This window comes from Melozone crissalis, unplaced genomic scaffold, assembly GCF_028551555.1.
Source record: "Melozone crissalis strain CALT ecotype California unplaced genomic scaffold, PUWL_Pcris_2 ptg000042l_1, whole genome shotgun sequence".
NCBI classification, from domain to species: domain Eukaryota; kingdom Metazoa; phylum Chordata; class Aves; order Passeriformes; family Passerellidae; genus Melozone; species Melozone crissalis.
Window position 1 is genome coordinate 32,219,552 of NW_026535820.1, and position 20,351 is coordinate 32,239,902.

The 20,351-nt window shown below is 40.5% G+C and overlaps 1 protein-coding gene across 1 annotated transcript; it reads left to right on the forward strand.

The window, feature by feature from the left end:
* Positions 1–262: 262 nt before the first annotated feature.
* On the forward strand, positions 263–20,283 carry SLC39A6 (solute carrier family 39 member 6). Its single transcript, XM_054285023.1, has 10 exons — positions 263–283; positions 1,607–2,406; positions 3,613–3,793; positions 4,063–4,232; positions 5,482–5,691; positions 7,316–7,385; positions 8,634–9,011; positions 14,264–14,344; positions 16,683–16,873; positions 16,979–20,283. Exons 2-10 carry the CDS (start codon positions 1,633–1,635, stop codon positions 17,129–17,131), a joined length of 2,208 nt encoding a protein of 735 aa, XP_054140998.1. The 5' UTR covers positions 263–283; positions 1,607–1,632; the 3' UTR covers positions 17,132–20,283.
* Positions 20,284–20,351: the final 68 nt, after the last annotated feature.

The following is a 20,351-nucleotide window of genomic DNA, read 5'->3' on the forward strand; positions in this document are numbered from 1 at the left end:
GAACCTCCCGGGATCTAGCCTTTCTCCCGACCACCTCCTCCTTGCTGCAGGCTCTGTCCCGGGCAGTGGCGGCGAACAGGAGCCGGGGACCCCCTTGGCAGGCTCCGGGGGCGGCTCCGTCGAGGCCGCGGCCGCGCTCGGGCCCCACGTGAGACGGCCCCGCCCCGTTGGAGCCGCCGTACCCGGAAAAGGAAGGGAAGCGAAGGGAAGGGGCGCGGCGCGGCCGGCGCGGGCGGGCAGCGGCGGTGGTGCGGCTGAGCCCGGCCCGGCGGCGGCGGCAGAGGTAACCTCGGGCTGCTTTTCCTCCCCCTCCTGCTGCGGCAGCCTCTCGTGGGGCGGTGTGTGCCGGGCCCGGGCCCCGCGGCAGCCGCCGCGCTCAGGGCAGCGCGGGCGGCCGGGACCGGCTCCGCCGGTGCGGGGTGGCCGCGGGGGCCGCGGGCGCTGAGCGGCTGCTGCGGGTCACAGACCGCGGCGTGGGACAGGTTGGGGGGGACCACGGTGGAATGTCTGGTCCGGCCGCGCTGCTCCGGGAGGGTCATCCCAGAGCACGTGGCACAGGATTGTGCCCAGACGGTTCTTGAACTCGTGTGTTCCATTTCTCCCGTGAGGGAGACTCCTCACCCACTCTGGACAGTCTGTTCCAGTGCTCGGTCACCCGCGCAGTACAGTTCTTCCACATATTCCGAGGCCGCTCCCTGTGCATCAGTTTCTGCGCGTTGCCTCTTGTCCCATTGCTGGGCACCGCCGGGAAGAGCCGGGATCCATCCTTGTGGCACTCCTCCTTCAGATACTTATAGGCAATGACGAGATCCCCTGGTCTCTTTGTGGCGGCGGCAATGGGGTTTTCCAGACTGACTAATACTTTTGAAAACGGAGGTTCTCCTCATTGCCCTGAAAAGGGCTGAGGCAGCACTGCCCTGCACTCAGTCTCCATAGCAGTTAATTCGCAGCCCGGCTGGAGTATTTGTGGAATGAAACACAAACGCTCACACTTGTGAGCCTCTGGTCCACAGCAATGGAACAAGTGAAAGCCTGCCTAGTGAAAGGAGCCGTGCCACACTAATGTTAAAGCAAAGGCAGAACGTGACAGCATAAAAAGCCAAATTTTTGTGGAGTGCTGGAAACACTTGCCCAGCTGGTTTGCCAAAACCTCCGGGAAATCCAGTGATGAAGGGTTGGGAATTTCGATTTTTAAGCAGGGATGTATAATTTATATGACTTATTCATTGCTCAGTCAGAAACTGCAGGGCTTTTTTTAAGCACGGGAAAACCCTAACGTAGAACTTAGTTGGTGCACCCTTGAGGGTTCTCATGTCAGCAGTGACTCAGGCGGAGCTGAACAAAGGCAAGCTGGCACCTGGGGAGGTGTTCATGGCCAGTGACCTCACTGTGATATTCAGCTTCTTCTGTGCCCGAGGCAACGCATCTGGGAGAAGTGCTGAATGTGTAAGAAATTTAAATGTCTCTTGCTGCATTGGTACTTTGAGCAGGGTTTGGTTTTGTTTGTTGTGGTGGTTTTTTTTGTTTAAGCAAATTATGATTGTGTGTTACAGAGGATAACGTTATTGGTTTTGTGCAAGCTATTTAAATTTTCCTCTTTTTCCAGATTTTCTGTGCTGAAAAGGAACTGCAATGGAGAGTACTGTATCAGTTATTTTCCTTGTATCGTTTTCCATACTGCTGTGTGAAAGTTATCACCATGGAGTGGAGACGGCTACTGTTGTGCACACATCAGAGAGAGCTTTTCCAGAAAAGACAGTGGGTGTTAATACTGACTTGGCAGGACTGATACAGAAGTTGCACCTTCAAGAACTTTTTAATCGTTATGGAGAAAACAACTCTCTGTCAATTGATGGGTTTAGAAAACTGCTACAGAACATAGGTATAGATAAAATGAAAAGGATTAAAATAAGCCATGACCACAGTCACGATCATGACCACAGTCACGATCATGACCACAATCATGACCATCACAACCATGACCATGACCATCACTCTCATCATAATCACGTTTCATTGAGTAAAGGCTCTGAGAAGACTGCTTGTCCAAGCCACGAGTCTGATGCTAGCAAAGACCACAGGGGCAGCCACGGGAAGGAGCCGCACAAGGCCGAGGGCGTGGAGCGGCAGCAGAACTTTGTGCGCAGCAAGAACGCGCTCCATGAGGTCCCGGTGTCCGTCATCGCTGCCGCGGGCGGCCACGCCGAGCTCCAGGATGCGCAGCCCGGGGAAGCCAAGCCTGTTGTTCGTGTGGGTGCGGCTGGCCCCGGTGCCCTTAATGTCACAGGGGGCCGCAATGGCACCTGGCCGGGTGCCACAAAGGCAAACGAGTCTCGTGCTTCTCCCAAGGAGCTGGAGAGAGGGAGCTACCTCTATTCCAAGCTGAAAAAACAGAACACTCAGGAGGTGAGGCTGGTTCTGTTGTACTCTCAGGAATCCAGATCCACCAGGAATGTTGTCATGGTTTATTTTTCAGGTGCTTATTGTTTACCTGGGTGCCAAGTTTTGTGGTGTAATGTTACCCATAGCCAAACACATGCAAACAACTTTCCTTGGAACTGAACATTTTGAGGGAATATGGTGTTATGTTCACAAGCTCAGAGGAAAATTAAGTATAAACATACACTTGGTTTAATGCATTTATTATTTATATATTTAACTGTTACTAAATATTAAATAAATTGATACTAAACCTGAAAAACATCTACAGTTTTAAACTTGCAGTTCTGCCTTAGGTCAGGAATCTGTCTTGTTTTCCTATTAATGGAGGGAAAGTAAAAAAATCAAGTTAAGGTACTGTGATTCTTATCAAAGCTGTCTCACATTGTGATAGTGTAGAACTGTCCTCCTCTAACACCTTCCCTCTCCATCTAAGAACTGTATGTAAACATCCCTGAAAAAGATTGTGGCAAAGTGTCACATGTTACTTTAAAATAGTATAAAATTGGCACTGATAAAGAGTATAGTTGTGTTGTAGACATTTTTCTTAAACAGTCAGATCCTTTTCCATTAAAGGCTTTAAAAAGCAAGTAGGATCTTAATGTTTGCAGCCATGCCAGGTAACCGTGAGTGGGTGTTGTGCGGCATGTGATGGTGGGTGCTGAATTCACAAGTTGTTGCTGTGTTCTGCACTGTGGAAGCAGAAGTTCTGCTGTTCTTTAAACCCACTGAGACTGTGTGTGGGTTGTACAGTGGGGAGCTATTTACTCGAGGGAGTTTATGTACAACATGCTCTGCACAAGACGTTCCACAGCAGTCACTGCTACAAAAGGGTATTTGACCTTGTTAATGCTTCCTTATGTGGCATTTAAAACTGACTGAAAAGTGTTAGGCTTTTTCTGTTTGTACATCAAAGCATCTGACCCATTTGTGCTGAGGATGAGTAATAATTACATGTCATCTACCCAGGCTCCCAAACCAGCTTTCTGGGGCAGGGTTGGGGTGGAAGTATATTTTTTACTAAATGGGTTTGTTACCAGTTTTTGAGTTGTGTTGATAGAGCTGCTTTCATGTGGTGCCACTGCATTTCAATTAATGTGGGATGTGCAGTCCTTTTAAGATGTATTGTGGTGTTTTGCTTCTAGTTAATCTTTAACTTGTCTGTTTCCACAGTGCTCCAATGCATCCAAACTGATGCAGTCTCATGGAATAGGCACTCAAGTATTGTTGACTGCTACAGAATTTAGTTATCTCTGCCCAGCTCTTATTAACCAGATTGATGGCAAGTACTGCATAGTCCATGCTACTAGTGAAAAAGCTGAAACTCCTCCAAAAAGTTTTTCTCTGCAAATAGGTAGGCTGGGTTGTTTTTTTGTAACATCAGAGCTTAATGGATAAATGTTTATGTTGGTTATAAAATCCAAGAAACCTATTTCATAGTTGTAAGAAGTGTTGTTTTCTTCTGGTACTTCACTAAGATTAGAGAGAAATCTTTGTGGCATACCTTTTGTTAACATCTGATTAATTGAATGATCAGGTGTGTTTGATAACAGAAACATTAAGCAAACAAAGTCATGTAATCGGCTGTTACTTATTGTTGTTGCCTTTTTTTTTTTTTGCCAGCTTGGATTGGTGGCTTTATATCCATCTCTGTCATCAGCTTTCTTTCCTTGCTGGGTGTTATATTGGTGCCACTGATGAATCGAGTGTTTTTCAAATTTCTTCTGAGTTTTCTTGTGGCACTGGCTGTGGGGACCCTGAGTGGAGATGCCTTCTTACACCTCCTTCCACATGTAAGTATTAATTACTGTTTCATTCATTATCTCCAAGCAGAGAACTTGACAGCTCTATGTATTAGTATCCTATTAGTTTGTACCCATTTGATGAGTCATTTCTCAACCTTGTTATGCAGGTTTTTTGATAGAAAGGTTTTCCATTTGGAACAGATGTATTGTTCATTTCACAGTCTTTAAAAGTTCAAGAGCTTCATGGCATTATCCCACTCTCTATTTCCTGTTCTTACTCATATATACTGCCATGTCCCTTTATTGTTCTTTGAATGCAAGAATTTTGCATAAATTTTCTTAGTGGTTTATTGCAGTGCTGCCCCTTCCCCCCCCCCCCCCCCCAGTTTAATAGACTTCAGAGGTAGTGAAAATGGCTCTCTGAACACTTTAAATGTGAAATGACTAATCAACTATTTTTTTGTTAAGAGCCACTTATGTTGATGGCTTACCCACTGTGATTTTTCTTTTTTTTAACCAGAATCCATCATTTCTGAAGTCCTTGGGAAAATACTACTTGATAGGTTTTGAAATTGCTGTTATGTAATAGGGACAATGAAATGGGAATATGATTGCTAAATTTCTGCCTTTCTTGAGGTTCTTAAACAGACGTTCTCCCCCTGCAAAAGTAGCTTGTTTCAGCTTTCAAATAAAATGGATAAAAGTGACTGCAGATTCTGTGGTTTCTCAGTCCTGCCTGTAATCTACCAGGTGGTTTTCTTTCCTTTCAGTTAACTTTGCACTTGCTGTGTAAGGTTATGTAAGTCAAATCACATGTGAATGAGATGTGCAAAAAGGTTTTTTATTTCTGATCATACCTGTATCCAGTAGGGACAGGGAAAGTCTCAGACTTTCTTTAAAGAAAGAAATTACAGCCAACTTCCTTGTAGAAAACATCTATGAGATTTCTTAGATGGGAGGCTAACTGGTGTGCTGGCTACGACCATTGCTTAAAATGTGGATTCCTTGATGGTGTCAGGAGTTTGTGTGGGAGCAGCTGTATACCTTGGATTAAGCAGTGTCCATGCAGCTTCAGTGTGTAGGCTGTGCTCAGTCCTTGCAATGTTTCTTCCTATCAACAAATTTCCAATCAGCAGATTCCTTTGTAATTGAGTCTCTAAGCGGAGCATTTGCCCTGTGAAAATTGTCAAGTCTGGACTCCAGACATGAGGAAAATTATGTGAAGAATACCCTTTATGTTTCTTACATTACATTTCTTTTGAATATAATGACTTTCCCCTTTTTGTTCTCCCCTTAGTCTCATGGAAACCATCACCATCACCACGAAAAGCCTCTGCTTGACCAAAAAGGCTCTATGTACAAACATCTTGTTTTTCAAAGTACAGAGGAGAATGCTTACCTGGATTCTACATGGAAAGGACTTACAGCACTTGGAGGCTTGTACTTCATGTTTCTAGTGGAGCATTTGATCACTTTAATAAAACAATTTAAAGACAAGAAGAAAAAGGTAAGGAGACTATTACTCTGAAACTCTATTGTATTACATGCTCATTTCTGAAAACACTTATTAAAAAACCTCCCATGAATATCATATATCTTTTGATTTAATAGCAATGGCTGACTAGGTTAGTATTAGAATGTCATTTTTATTAGGGACACATACACTTCTAAACCTTTAGTAAGGGCTCTTTGCTATCTCCATAACCAGACAATATAGTACAGGGTTTGACATTGCAGTGAATTGTTTAATAAGAAAATGTCCAATTGCATCTTCAATTTTAACAGGGTGATTTAAGAACTCACTTCATTACTGACTTCTTTCTGACATCTTGAGACATTTATAACTATCTGAACTGGTTTTATTAATATTTTAATTCTAATCCTGGATGCAATAAGTTTGTACAGTTTTTGTACTGCTATTGAGGAGAGCACTTGTACAGACAGGTAAGGGTTGGCAGTAAGTTCTTACATAAATAAGAATCCAAGTATACTCTAGAAAGTGACTTTATGGAATAGCATTCCATGAGGAAGCAGTCTGTCAAGCCCCTTGGTGCTGTCCCTTCTCTCCCCCAAAAATGCAAAATGCAGCTCTCGGATTGTTATGCTGTTTTTTATGTGTAAGGTATATAACTGAATTTTGCCAGGTCATTAGTGTTGGTAACTTGCCAATTACTCATAATAGTTCTTTAAAGATCTGTGTAGCCAGCAATAAAGAATTATATCAAAATTGACTCAATATGAAAAATTAAGCAGAAGTTAGTGACAGATTAGAATCATGGAGTGGTTTGACTTCTTCCAAGTATCTTAAAGGTCATCTGGTTCCAGCCAATCCTAAGCCTTGCTTGAGGAAAGTTAGTAAATACTAATTACTTAGTTTAAAAATAGCTAATTGCTAGGCTACCTCAAAGACTGATAATCTCAGTTTAGTTTTCTCATTAAATTGGTCATTAAGGCAGTAGTTGCAGGGAAGATGCCATGTAAGCTCTTTGATCATGGGAGCTTGAGTTGGTGTGGTTTATACTGAAGCTAAACTAACTGTGAGGTTTCCCTATCTCTAGTCAAATTTGTTTGACAGGAAAGAACATGAAGAGTTTTAAGCAGAGCAAGAATTTTGTCTCCTCCCAGCCACAAGGAATGGAATGGATTTCCTGTTACACTAATTATGCCCTCCAAGATATTGAGTCACTGATCACAAATTGTGATACAGACTTTAGTTGGCAAGGAGGAGAGATTTTACTTGGCTTTCCTTCCGTATATTATAAAAAAACATTATATTGACATTATCATAGAAAAGAATGAGCAGAATAAATTAGTCACCATTGAATGCATGTCACTTCTCAGATGAGATGAAAACCTTCTGCTTATTTCTTGTGAGAAATGTAGGGCATTTGTGTGTGTGGACTGGTTTGTTTGTTTATGATCTTCTTTGTTTTGTTTTGTGTTTTGTCCCCTTCTATGGAGCCTGAAGAACCTTTGTCATCCTACTTTAATAGGTTTCTAATCTTTATATGGCGTCCATGTTGTCCTCTTTCTGTGCAGGCTGCATAAATGTTGTGAATATAATGTTGCTTGTGTATATCCTGAAAAATAAGTAAAATATTTGTAACTGCAGTATTTTCTTTTGGAATAAGAAAAAAAATGAAGATGATGGAGAAAGTAAGAAGTTTTCAGCAAATGAAGAAAAGCTGGATACGGATGATCGTAAGTCTCATTAATATCACACAGTTGTTGCTTTGTGGCAGCACTGTTTAAAAAACACCTGAGTGATGGCAGCTCGTAGATCTGCTTCTTACTGTAGGTTGGAACACTGCCTATTTGAATTATTTTCAAAGCAAAACCTGTCTGTCTGCTGATATGTGGAGCACTAGGTCTATTTGCTGCTTTCCTTTGAAAAGGATCAGTGGGTTACAAGTAGTGAATTCGCAGTTTAAGAACTTAAGGCCTTTTAATTTTAGCAGCAGAAGCTGAAGTCATTCTGTGAAAGCTGCAATACAGCTACACTTTCTACACTTCTCTTTAGACTGCTAGATATTATATGCATCACTCATTATTTAGATTTCTGGGTTTTGTTAGTTTATTTATTTATAAATGTAATATTACAAAATTGGAGACACTACTTGAAGCTCAACATTCAGAGTGCAAATGACCATGTTATCCCCAAGATCATGCTTTAAACCAAAACACACCAGACTAGTTACTTGTTAGCTGTTGTTGATAAAAGAGATGTTCTGTTTTTCAGAGTAATTTTATAAGTAATAAAATACTTGTCTGTGATGTAGAAAAAAAATATTTATTCATTTAATTGCAGAGGAAAAATTTATCAAGTTTCAGCAGTTAGTTAAAAGAACCAACTGTGGTGTGTCAGCAATGTTTATATGAGGGTATTTCATGGTCTATATTGATAACTTTATTTTTTAGTGTTTATTTTCCAGGTGTTAAACTCAAGTGCCTGTATTTGTTTTTGAAATACAGGAGTTTCCAAAATTATGTATAACATAATCTTCTTCTGCATCCTTTTTCTTCAGCCCTGAGATTAGTAAATGGCACATGCTTCTCAGATACTTGATTTTTCTGAAGTAATTGAACTAACAGTCTTCATGCTGTGAGACTGGGACTTGGAGCCTTTTGCTGTTGTTTAAATTGCAGTAAGTCTTAGATGAAAAGATTTTTTGCCTTTTAGGAAGCATTTGTGTCCGTAATGTGAGAGCTGCTTCAGTAGTAGGGGACAGAAACTAAAAGTTTTCCTTATTTCACCTATTGGGAATTATCTCTAAAATCTGAATAAGTTGTAGAAACGTTTCCAAAAAATCTCGTGGTTCAGGAAATTGGATTATCAGTCTCAACTTCTAAGCTTCTTTGCTGCTTCACATAGCCAAACTGTTTATTGTATCTTTGCTTCTTAGGTGATTTTAAAAATGTGTAACATTGTACTCTGGGTTTTTGTAACAGGGCCTGAGGGCTATCTAGGGACGGACTCTCAAGATCCATCAAACTTCATTTCTCAGCAGCCAGCGGTACAAGAGGAGGAAGAAGTGATGATAGCTCATTCTCATCAAGAGGAGGTTGACAGCGAATACGTGTCCAGGGGCTGCAGAAACAAATGCCATTCTCACTTGCACGATACTCTGGGACAGACAGATCACCTAAGCCACCACCACCATGACTACCATCACATTCTGCACCACCACCACCACCAGAACCACCATCCCCACAGCCACAGCCAGCGCTACTCGCGCGAGGAGCTGAAGGACGCGGGGATCGCAACGCTGGCCTGGATGGTGATCATGGGAGATGGGCTGCACAATTTTAGTGATGGACTGGCAATTGGTAAGTGCTAACTCGCATGCTGTGAAGGCAGTGAAGTCTTCTACTTGTCTCTTACCTCTCTTAGGGATGTAGCTAATTAACAGAGGATCTTTAAAGTCTAAACTTTTTTCTCAGAGCATCATCTTAATAAGTAAGAAAAATCTCTAGCTTAACAAAATGGAGGTAAGTGATATGTGAAACAGAAATTATGTGTTTGCAGCTCTGTTTCTTTAGAAAATCTATAAACTGGACTTCATTTCCTGCTTTTGGAGAGTTAAAGCTAACATGTTTCAAAACTAAAGCTAGGCTTATAAAAAATATTTAAGATTGGGTTTGTGCCTGCAAGTGCTCAGCAATTTTTAAAAATTTTAGTTGTTTTTAGGACAAGCTTGTATCTTTCAACATAGTAACTGTGTTTTTTTCACATCTGTCAGGCCACTGGTACCATTGCCTGATTTATTTATTTTTCTCTTTGATCTGCTCTTGTGTTGCAGCAGGGTCAGGTTCTATACTTGGCATATCTGCCTGCCTCTCTGTACTGGGCCCTGGTTACACATCCGGATTCCTCCAAAGCACGGATGGATAGGGAGATGAGGCCCTGGTTTCAATCTGTTTTAGCCTGAAAATTTTATTTTCTGAAACAGTGATCATACTATACTCAAAACCTTGTTCCTAAAGTTGAGCATAATAGTCCATTTTTTAAAAAATGGAACAGGTATAAACAGTTATTTTACTTGTAAAAAAACATTTTGTTTCTGCTGAGTTCATGCCCCTTTTTTCCCCTTAATGCGTGTGGTTGCTCAGTCTTTCTTGATAATGCTTCAGTGAAAGTACTTTATCACAAAAACAGTAGAGTGAGTATTTTGTTTTGGACTTCTGTCTGGGAGGTCAGGTTTGGGAACTCTGTCATGTTTTTCTTAGAAGGAGAACTAGATTACAGGTATATTGAATTTAAAAGGTTAAAGTAAGTCACAGAAAGTGAAGTCAAATCAATAATCTTCAGTACTTATGCTAATCTTTCCTGATCTTGACTATTGTATTTAGGACTAATCTTTACAGGTATTGGATTCATTTCCAGGCTGTTTAGCATACTGGAGGCAGTTCAGCAGCATCAGTCTTTCTGTACATTTTATTGTAGGAAAAAAAATAATTCTTGTTTGAAGAGGAAACCCAATAATAACTATTTTCTCACAGCAATATTTGCAGTTGTTCAGATTCAGTCAATTCAAAGTGTAATGTGAAAAGAGACTTTCTGATTTAATCTCATTTTTGATGAAAGTTGAAGCATGAAATGTAAATTTTTGAGCGGATCAGTAGTGAAAAATGTGGTAGAAGGAAGATTTGCATACAAATGACACAGAATCAATTACCTCTTGGCATTAGGGAGATTTGGGAAGGAGCTATGACTTTATAGTTATGAAGGGAAAAGTATGAGAAAGGTTAATAAAGGCTTATTGAACAAGTGAGAGCAATAGCTTTCAGAAGTCCTGCTGTGTAGCTTGTTCAGGCTAATGGAAATATGGGTTTCTTTCAGTTCTGTGTGTGCTTAAAAGTATTATGGGAAACCATCAATTTGATGGTGTTGTGAAAATGCCAATGCTACTTGTGTAGTAGTTAATCTGTATTTTAAAGAAGACGTGAACACTTCTGTAAAGATAACTTTAGCCAGCATAACCCTTCATTTAAGTTCATTCACTTCATGTGATTTGTTATTCATAAGTTCCATTCGTTACTTTTTGCCTCAAATCTGTTGTGCTAATTATGTAGGAACAAGATTTAAAAGTGCTTATTTTTTTATTAAGGCGTGGAACTGTTGCATCTGACTCATTTGTGCAAAAGGATCATCTGTGATTTGAACTTTTAGGTGTAATTACAACTAAATAAGTAAAATGCAGAACACTATTTTTATACTAGTCTTGCATAGATATTTTTTTCCTTCAGCTTTTGAGAGAAGTCATGTCTTAAAAGTATATTTTAAGATAAATCAGCATCTTGAGAGGGGATAATGCCAGATATATTAATTTCATCTTCAATTTGTTAACATTTCAGGACTTCTTTTTAGCAGTGAATAAATAAAAAGAGATATTCTTGTTATTTAAGCTTGTACTTTAATTACTTCTTACTTTTTCTCTTTGAACTTCATAAGAATTAAGTCTGCTATGGTCTTGTCTAAAGCTCTAGTGCTTGGTGTGTCACCTCAGCCCTTACTTTCTCCCTGCTTTCCCTTAAATTTTCTGTTGGTGCCATCTGTTTTATCCAGATCATTAGTGAAGATACTGAAGAAAATGGTTGCAGTTTTTGTCCTGGTAAGCTCTATTTCTTACCAGCCTTCAGGCCCTGTTGGCCTAGCAGTCCAGTCATTGTGCAAGCCCATACTTCCTCTTTGCCCAGAAAAGACTGCTATAGGAGATAGTGTCAGAAATCCTGCTGAAGTTCTGTTATATTCACCATCTGTATGATCAATTATTTCCTCAAGCTGGATGCAGCTTTTGGAGAGGAATTTAAAGAGGATATTCCACATGATCTTTTCAGGAACTGAGATGACACTGACCACTCCTGAGTCCTTTCTTAAAGATGGGAATAATGTTATCCTTTTCCCAGAGCTCCAGTGGGGCCTTCTATAGCCATGGTTTTCCACACATGATCAACAGCAGTTTTTTAGTCACACTAGTAACTCTGTCAGTACCCTCAGGTGAGTCCCATCCTGGGATGCACCTGAGCATTTCCTGGTTTTTCTGCATTTCTCTGAACCGTTGCTTCTGTGGTTTGCTGTCTCTTTCTTTCTGGAATGGAGCTGGGATCTGGCTTTGTTGACAAAGACTGAGGTGAAAGCTGTGCTGGTGCTTTGCCTCTTGTTATGTCTGCTGTTTATTCCCTTCCTCATCTATCAACAGATGCGAATTTTTCATGAACTCTGTTTCTCAGCTAACATTCTTGTAGAACTGTTTCTTGTTATCTTTGGAGTCTTGTTAGTTTTAGTTCAAGCTGGGCTTTGGTCTTCCTCCCTTTTGTTCCACTGCTTTTGGCTTCTTTGCTAAGTTCCCAGTCTTTGTTCCTATTTCTTGGGCGCTTCCTTTTTGACTCTTAATTACTTACTGTTATTAAGATTCAAACTATAATTTAAATCTTAATAACACACTGCTTAGCTGGGCACATCTTTTGCAAGTGTTCCTGCACAAACAGGCTTGTTTGTTTGTGTATTTCTGTGCTCTGCAAACTGGCCACCTCTTCTGGCCACATTATCTCTTTTGACTCATTCCCTACACTGCAATTCCTTAAATAAGTCAGAATCTGCTTCACTAAAGCCTAGAGTCTTAATTTTGCTTCTTCCTCTTCCAGCCTCCTCCTGTGTCCTGAACTCGGTTACCTCATGCTCACAAGATGTCATTTTTTGCTGTATTTGCCATCAGTTTTTCCTTGTTTTTGAGCAGCAGGTCAATTGATAATGCTAAACCTGGCTGGCTCTTGTGTCCTCTATAGTAGGGAAACCATGACCAAGACACTTAAGGAACATCCTGGTTTGTGTGTCCAGTACTGTGACCTCCACAGCTGAAGACTCTGTGTGTGAATGGTGATATTCTGTGTTCATAGGTAGCCTTATCTACCACCTTTCCTTGGTTAGATGATTTGTAACCTTATTCCTAGTGTTACTCTGGTTGACCAAGAAACTGAATAGACACATGGAGCCACAATTTACTCATACTTTTGTACTAGAGCTCTCTGTGGTCAAGGAACCCCTTCATGGAGGTAGCCAAAAAAACCCCCAAAGTGAATTGTAGTCTGTCTCTCTAGAAAGCTGGCATGTCTAGCCATGGCAGGCTAGACAAGCTTTGGTGGTGTCTCCACAGCATCCTTCAGGCAGGCTCTGGGCAACCCATGGCCTTCCCTTGGCAACAGGTCAGCAGGTCTGTCTTTGTCCTGCATGGGAGGGAATCTCCTATCACTAAAAAAAAAAATCTTTCCTTTCATTTTGTGCTTCTAATCTGATGTACTGAACTGCTGGGCAAGGCAGGACTCACTCACCCTCTCACTGCTGCCAGGGTCATGACCATGTTCTTCGGGCCAGTAAGCTGCAGTGGGGACAGAAGAGTCTTCCTGTTGCCAGACCTCACTGTTTTCAAATGTTACTCATCTCAGAGTTCATGTTTCCTGTTCCAGTGCTACTTTGGTCTTGCTTCCCTCTGTAGTCTGATGGGCTTGGCCTTTTGCCTCTGTAGAACCTCTTCTGAAGACTCTCTCCGTCCCGTTTGTCACCACAAAGGTGCCTCCTCACCACATCCTGCATCCTCTTGCCTGGATGCCAAGCACACATCCCAGACAAATGGTGCTGCTGTCATCATCACTTCAGGGAGGAGCATCAGTCACTTCTTGCACTTGAAGACCTGGATAGCTGTGTGTCCCTCAAGAGTTAGGTCAGCATGTAAGTGAAAAAAAGGATTGTCTCCAGTGGAGTCATTGCCATTGTAGTGCTTCCTCTGGGAGCAGTTCTCCTGAGTCCCTTGTGTGCCAGCCGCTGTGACATGGCTTTGTGCCTCTTTGACTGCTTGTTGGCAGCATCTTGTGTGCTGGCAGGCTCCTGGCAGCAGCTGAAGAGGAAGCTGGATGTGGCTCTGCACCCTTGGAGAGGCTCTTCATGCAGCTGGGGACCTGACATGCCGTGTGTGAGCTGTGCTGCAGCTCTGCAGTGTGCTGCGTCCTCCTGAGCTGCTGCCAAATGAGAAAAATGGCAAGCAACAGGAGGAGCAGAGAAGACAAGAAAGATGAGGACTGTTGGACTAGTTTAAGGGGTTTTTGTGGTTCTTGGGCTTTTTTTCTCCACTTAAAAGCAACCTGCTGTGGTATTTACCGTAAAGCAAGCTACTTAGAAATCAATCCATCACTGTGATTTTGTAGCCTCTCTTATTGTTGTCTTGACTTTCCTTTCCTAAGGTGTCTGACTCTTGAGCTGCTTTGTTCCCTTTGTATCTTAAATAAAAAAGAATTTTTGGACAGTATTTCCATTTATTGCATTTTTGGGGAAGGATTATGGTGAAAGGTACATTTGGCTTAGTTCAGAAATAAGGTAGTGAAATGTGGTTTACTTTAACAGCAAGATTCTGAAGAAGAATTTTGTGACTTAAGGATCATAAACAACTGTTCAGTTAAACTTTAAATGCTTCCACAAGTTAAAATTTGAGTGAAATATATGTGCTAATATGACACAAGCATGTGCAACTTGATGTCTGAATATGTAGTAATGTTTTGTTTGCTTTTTTTTTCCCATCTCTTCATAGGAGCAGCCTTTACTGAAGGGTTATCTAGTGGTTTAAGCACTTCTGTGGCTGTATTTTGCCATGAATTACCTCATGAACTAGGTAAGACCCCAGCATATCCATATGCTGTGTGTGTATGTCCTTACAGGTGCATGTGGGAGAACAGAAATTTGATCAGACAGCTTTATCTGTATCAGGTTCTCTGTTCAAGGATACTCTGATTTACTTAAAGACTGTTTAATAATTTCTAAATTGAATTAGTAGTTTAAAAATCTAAATGTTTCAGCTACTCTGGTTAAAATTGTCTCTTGCAATTACAGCATTTTCTGTCTACTTTAGTTGTAGTTTTTATTCTCCTTGTATATAACATAAGCTGTGAATTGCAGGAGAATGCATGACAGAATTTTCTCACATCTCTCCTTAATTTTATTCTCCTGCTTGTGCTGCTAAAAAGAAGGTCATGATTAGTCAAAGTACTTTCTGCATAACATTTGCTGCTTTTTCATTAGTCTTGCAAAGAACTGCTGTAGCTCTAAATTAAACTTGAAACTACTTGGAAATCTTTCTGGAAACAGTTTGTCTTTCAAGCTCAAGTGATTTAAATTCATGTGCAGTCCCATGAGAGATTATTGTCATGTCTTACAATATGAGTTGAGTATTTGGCCCTTTTGAAGGGCAGCTGGTGAGGACAGGATGGATGTGCTTAGTTGAACTTGAGACAAAGCTGATCTTTCCAGTTGTCAAATCATTTTGGGTGTGCAACTGGTGTTTATTTCTCAGATGTCATGGTCACAGTCACACTTGGTGTATAGAATGAAGAAAGAAGAGTTTGCTTTCACTTTTTTGAAGGTTTTATTCCCCAGAGGGGAGAACATTCAGTTTCGTTCAATGGAGCTTGTAAACCAGTATGCATAAACTTTAAACTCTCTCTATATAAACAGTTTGATATATTTATACAATAATGTTATACAGAAATATGTTATTATGGAGAAAATATACCTAACTTTATGGGTTGGGAGGAATTGAGTCTCGTTCATACTAATCATGGAACTTGTATTAATTACACATACTAAATGCTGTTAGTTCAGATATAGGAAGTAAATTCATCTTGTGACCCTTATAATTTTAGATTCAACTGTTCTGTTGGTTTTAGAAATTACAAAAATCTTTTAAAATTTAAATCATACTTCTTTAATCAGAACAGAAAACTTGATAGGAAATACCTTCTTTACCAGAGGACATGAAGTGGCACAGGAAAATTGAAACAAATGGGAGTGGTTCAGGTTATCTGGGAATAAAATTGTATCATTGTTGTTAATGCTAAGCAATGTTTTTTAATATACTGGTTCATTTTAATTGCAATAGCTTGTAGGATAGCTGTTGTAACAAATTACTCAAATCAGCTTTGAAAATCGCTTTTGTTTACTTTAACTGGAGATAACTTATGAAGAATCCATTTTATTTTCAAATAATAAGCTTATATTACTCTGGTTTAGAAAAAATATTTTCTGAATTACAGAAAATCTGTTTCTGGATAGTGGTTTATCATTCTATCAAGTAAAAATAAGATGTTAAGGATCATGTACAGAAATTAATAAAGAAATGTTAAATTTATAAAACAGATTACAAGTACAAAGAGCAGTTACAGGATGATAAATTGAATACGCAATTGAGTGGGAATATTCTACTGTAGGAACACTCAGGCATATCCGGTACTACAGCATTTTACAGTGGTGGTTTAAATTCAAACTGCTTGAGGATGTGAAGCTATTCAAGACCATCCAAAGGAGGGGTACAAAGATGGGGAAGGGCCTTGAGGAGCAGCTGAGGTCACTTGGTCTGTTCAGCCTGGAGGAGACTGAGGGGAGACCTCATAGCGCTCTACAGCTTTCTCATGAGGGGAAGACAAGGGGCAGGCACTGATCTCTTCTGTCCTGTGACAGAATCCAAGGGAATGGCCTGAAGCTGTGTCAGGAAAGGTATGGGTTGGATATTGGGAAAATGTTTTTCACCCAGAGGTTGTTTGGGCATTGGAACAGGCTCCCCAGGGAAGTGGTCGCAGCACCAAGGCTGAGTGTTCCAGGAGTGTTTGGACAGTGTTCTCTGGCACATGGTGTGATCTTGGGGCTGTCCTGTGCAGGACCAGGAGTTAGACTTGATGATCCTTCTGGGTCCTTTCCAAGTCAGGATGTTCTGTGGTTCAGCAAGAAGCTGCTTCTTTCCCAAATGCAAAGACTTTAAAATTATAAACTTAAAGTATTTGCTGCTGTGTTGTTGTTCATGTGAACCCTTTGAATTTCTGTCCCTCAGTGATTTCTGACTTTATGAAGGAAAAAAAATAAGGCAAACAACAGCATAAAAGTAGCTTAGTAAATAAGACAACACTTCAGTACCTACCCAAGAATGAAAACTTTGTCTTGGCTTTTTTTCCCTGTTATAGGAGATTTTGCTGTCCTCCTAAAAGCTGGTATGACTGTCAAGCAAGCTGTGCTTTACAACGCTCTGTCAGCTATGCTGGCCTACCTTGGGATGGCCACTGGGATCCTCATTGGTCATTATGCAGACAACGTTTCAATGTGGATATTTGCACTTACTGCTGGCTTGTTCATGTATGTGGCTCTTGTGGATATGGTAAGTGCCTGGACCTGTTTGAATTTTGTGTAACACAGCTTAAGAATTAATGATTTGAAGCAGCTGTTTCTTTTGAAGGTATTTAACACCTCCTTGTTTGTTTAGGTACCTGAAATGCTCCACAACGATGCCAGTGACCATGGATGTAGCCGGTGGGGATACTTCCTGTTACAGAATGCTGGCATTCTCCTGGGATTTGGGATAATGCTGCTTATCTCAGTATTTGAACATAAGATTGTATTCAGCATAAACTTGTAATCCTGGTTGCCAGGAAGACACCTTGGTGTTAAATTATAAGTGGTAGAGGTTTTTTCTACGAATTTCCTTATTGGAAAGGTACATTTGATATAGACTAGATATTTTTGTTGGTGTGCTTTGTTGTTGTGTACTTCCCTCCCTTCTTGCCTGATAGAAAGGAATACTGTAAAGTTTGGGGTTTGTTTGAGTTTTGTTTGTTTGTTTTTAATTGTATTTTTTTTACTTGGGATTTAGCATTGCTTATGGTACTTGGAAAGTGGTACTTAGTAAAACATGGCCAAACCTATATTATTTGTATTGTTTGGGGGGTAGGTTGTTTTTTTTTACTGAATTTATTTACTGTATGTAATTATACGTGATGTTTTTTACTTCATTGGTTTTGCTGGTTTACAGAAGTAAAACAACAGTGGTTTTTATTTTAGCACAGTTAAAATCAGTGGATACAAAGCACAGTGAGCAAAGTAAAACAAGGACAAGACATGTAATGGTTAGCATGTATTTATTGGTAAAAACTCATCTCTTCTGCATCCACCTGGTTTATACAGAAAGGCAGATAAGTCCATTCCATCTTTTGTGGTGGTGCTGGTTCTCTCAGTAGCTTGTGGATTCCTATGTCATATTCCAGTTGGTTTCTACTGCAAACAAATTGATGTAAAACCATATCCTAAGTGTTTACATCAAATGTTTGACTTGTTTCATCCATTCTGATATGAGTTGCTCTTCACTGGTTTCTCAATTCGGCAACAAAAGTCCAGCTTTTAAATTGCCAAAGCTTTAAGATATGTGAATCCCATCAAAAAGAGTTTAAAAGCAGTGCTGTATCCCATTTAGGCTGCCTGAAGTGACAAAGGTGTATTAAAGCCTGTTTGATTTCAAGGGGGAGGAGTGCTACAGGCTGAGATAAACAGTCATTTCCTACAAAAGCTTCCTGAAGTAAAGTGTTGATTTACTTTAGGAAAATGAGCTGAGTGGGAGAGCTGCCTACCTCTAGTTCAGTGTGATTGCACACAAACCTGTGCTATGTTTTTTTGCAAGAACTAAAGCTGAGAAATCCAAAATAAGAAAATTTCTTTGGTAGCATATCTAGAGAAGCAAGGTGTTAAAGATAATAAGTGACTGTAGTTTAAGCCTACAGTCTTAATATGTTTAACCACCCTGAATGTCACTGAAGGAAGAAGGTTGAAAAAAACAATAGCAAAATAAATCTGCATTTGCAGGGAAGGTGAACGCGTCAAAGTTCTTTAATGATGAATAAATAACAGAATTATGCTATCTTACTAGCTAGCTTAAAAAACCCCAGAAATAAAACAGTTAGCACCTATTTCTGATCCACTGCCTCAAATCATCAGCTGAATAAAAAGCTTGAACAACAAGATAAATGTTTGATAAAACCATGTATGACACACTAAAACAGTTTGTTGGTCTGTCATACAGTGGAAGCCAGGAACCATTCCATCACCTCAGAAATAGATGTTTTCAATTAATTGAGAGATTTGAGGGGTTTTTAGGAGGTGGGCAATGGGCGCCACGTGAGTTTTTGCACCCAGTGGACTTAGCTTCTCTTCCTTCAGCCTTTCCTCAGGTTAGCAAGATTGATACTTACTTTTCTGCTCACAGTGATGAAACCCTGTTCTGTGCCTCCTTTGAAGCCAGGGTTGAGAAAGGTGTACTTCCTTCAGCTCTTCTAATGCACCCCTGTGTCCTAGCAGGCTTTTTAGGGCTTGGGCATGGTGTTCACCTGTGGTGTGGGAAAACTCCGTAAATACTGTGCACTTCAGCCTGTGGGGCTTCCACCTTCTGCACTGCAATCCTGGTTGCTACAGAAATCTGGCATCTCCGTAGTTCTGGGGGATTTCAGACATGGATGAGCTCAGTTTGCTTTGAATTTTTCACTGCTGGTTTCTGTTAGCCTACAGCCATACTAGCTGCCGGTTCAGCTGGATTTCTCTTTTCTGGATATGACACAGGAAGTGGGCAGGTAGCCTGCTGTTGTTCAGGAGATTTTAAGATTAATGACTAAATAATGGAAATAAATCTACAAATTTCAGTTTTCCAGTGGGTTCTTGGCTGGCTTTTGATTATTAAAATATCCACATATCAAAACCCATTGCTAATTTAGGAGTAAAAAAAGAGAATTGCCTTTAGAGCAGAAATGTCTCTATCCTGTACACAAACATTGCATCCATTCAGTGCTCTTTGATCATTGATGGAGAAATGTCCATGACAGGCAGCTGTCCGAACTGATAACTGAGAAGGCTACAGACTAAAACTTGCTGTAGTTATTTATCAGCAGGATGACAAAATGTTGGTTGTTCTGTTTGTTTTGAGCTGGTTTGTTTTGTTGTTTATCGTTGTCAGCCTTACAAAGTAGAATCTGCATCTGTTGCAATGTACTCATGTTGGAAATACTCAAGGCTTGGCAAACTGGTGGGGCAGTGTCTCTAAGCAGCCCTTTATTTTTATGTGCATATTTTTCTGCAGCAGTTTTTAATGTGCCTGGCTACTCTGGATAATAAATGTGTCTGCTTTGTGCATCCATCTGTAGCTTAGTAATGGTACAGCCCGTAATTTTTATGCTGTTACAGCTGCCTTTAGTGCCTGTGCTAGGTGCAGGTAAACAGAATAGGCAAAAATGCTGGAATCCGTTTTGGTTTGGTTTATTTCTGTAACATATTCTAATGGTTTTGGCCTGTGTTTGTACAGAAGTGGTTTCAATTTTGGGCAGCAGGAGTTCAGAGCAAAGGTGTGGAAGTTCTCAAGTTCTCCCCTGCCTGGCCTGTGGGGATCAGGTGCTGGTACGGTTTCTCTCATTCTTTGTCCCTAAATGTGATCCCATGTGTGCTGTGGGAATGCAACTCCTTTATGTTTATATAAAACACAGCCCAGGCTGTGAATTCAAAGGCTGAAATAGAATCACAGAGGCTCTCCTGCTGCCTGAACTGAGACACACGTGCAGTTAAAATCTCTATGGAAAAACTGGGTTGTTCTATTTTCCACAAACAGAAAACAGTTGTTTTAATAGAATGTGGGTTGTTTTTCTTTGTCTGGTTGTTTTTTTTAAATTTAAAGTACGTTTTTGGTGTGTGTGTGTGTATATATGGTCACTGTAGCTGTTACTGTATTGCTGTGTGCTAGAGAAAATAAACCACTGAACCAAACCACAGGCGTCTGAGCATTTTTCTTAGTGATGCAGCTACGGCAAAAGATGTTTAGAGCCTTG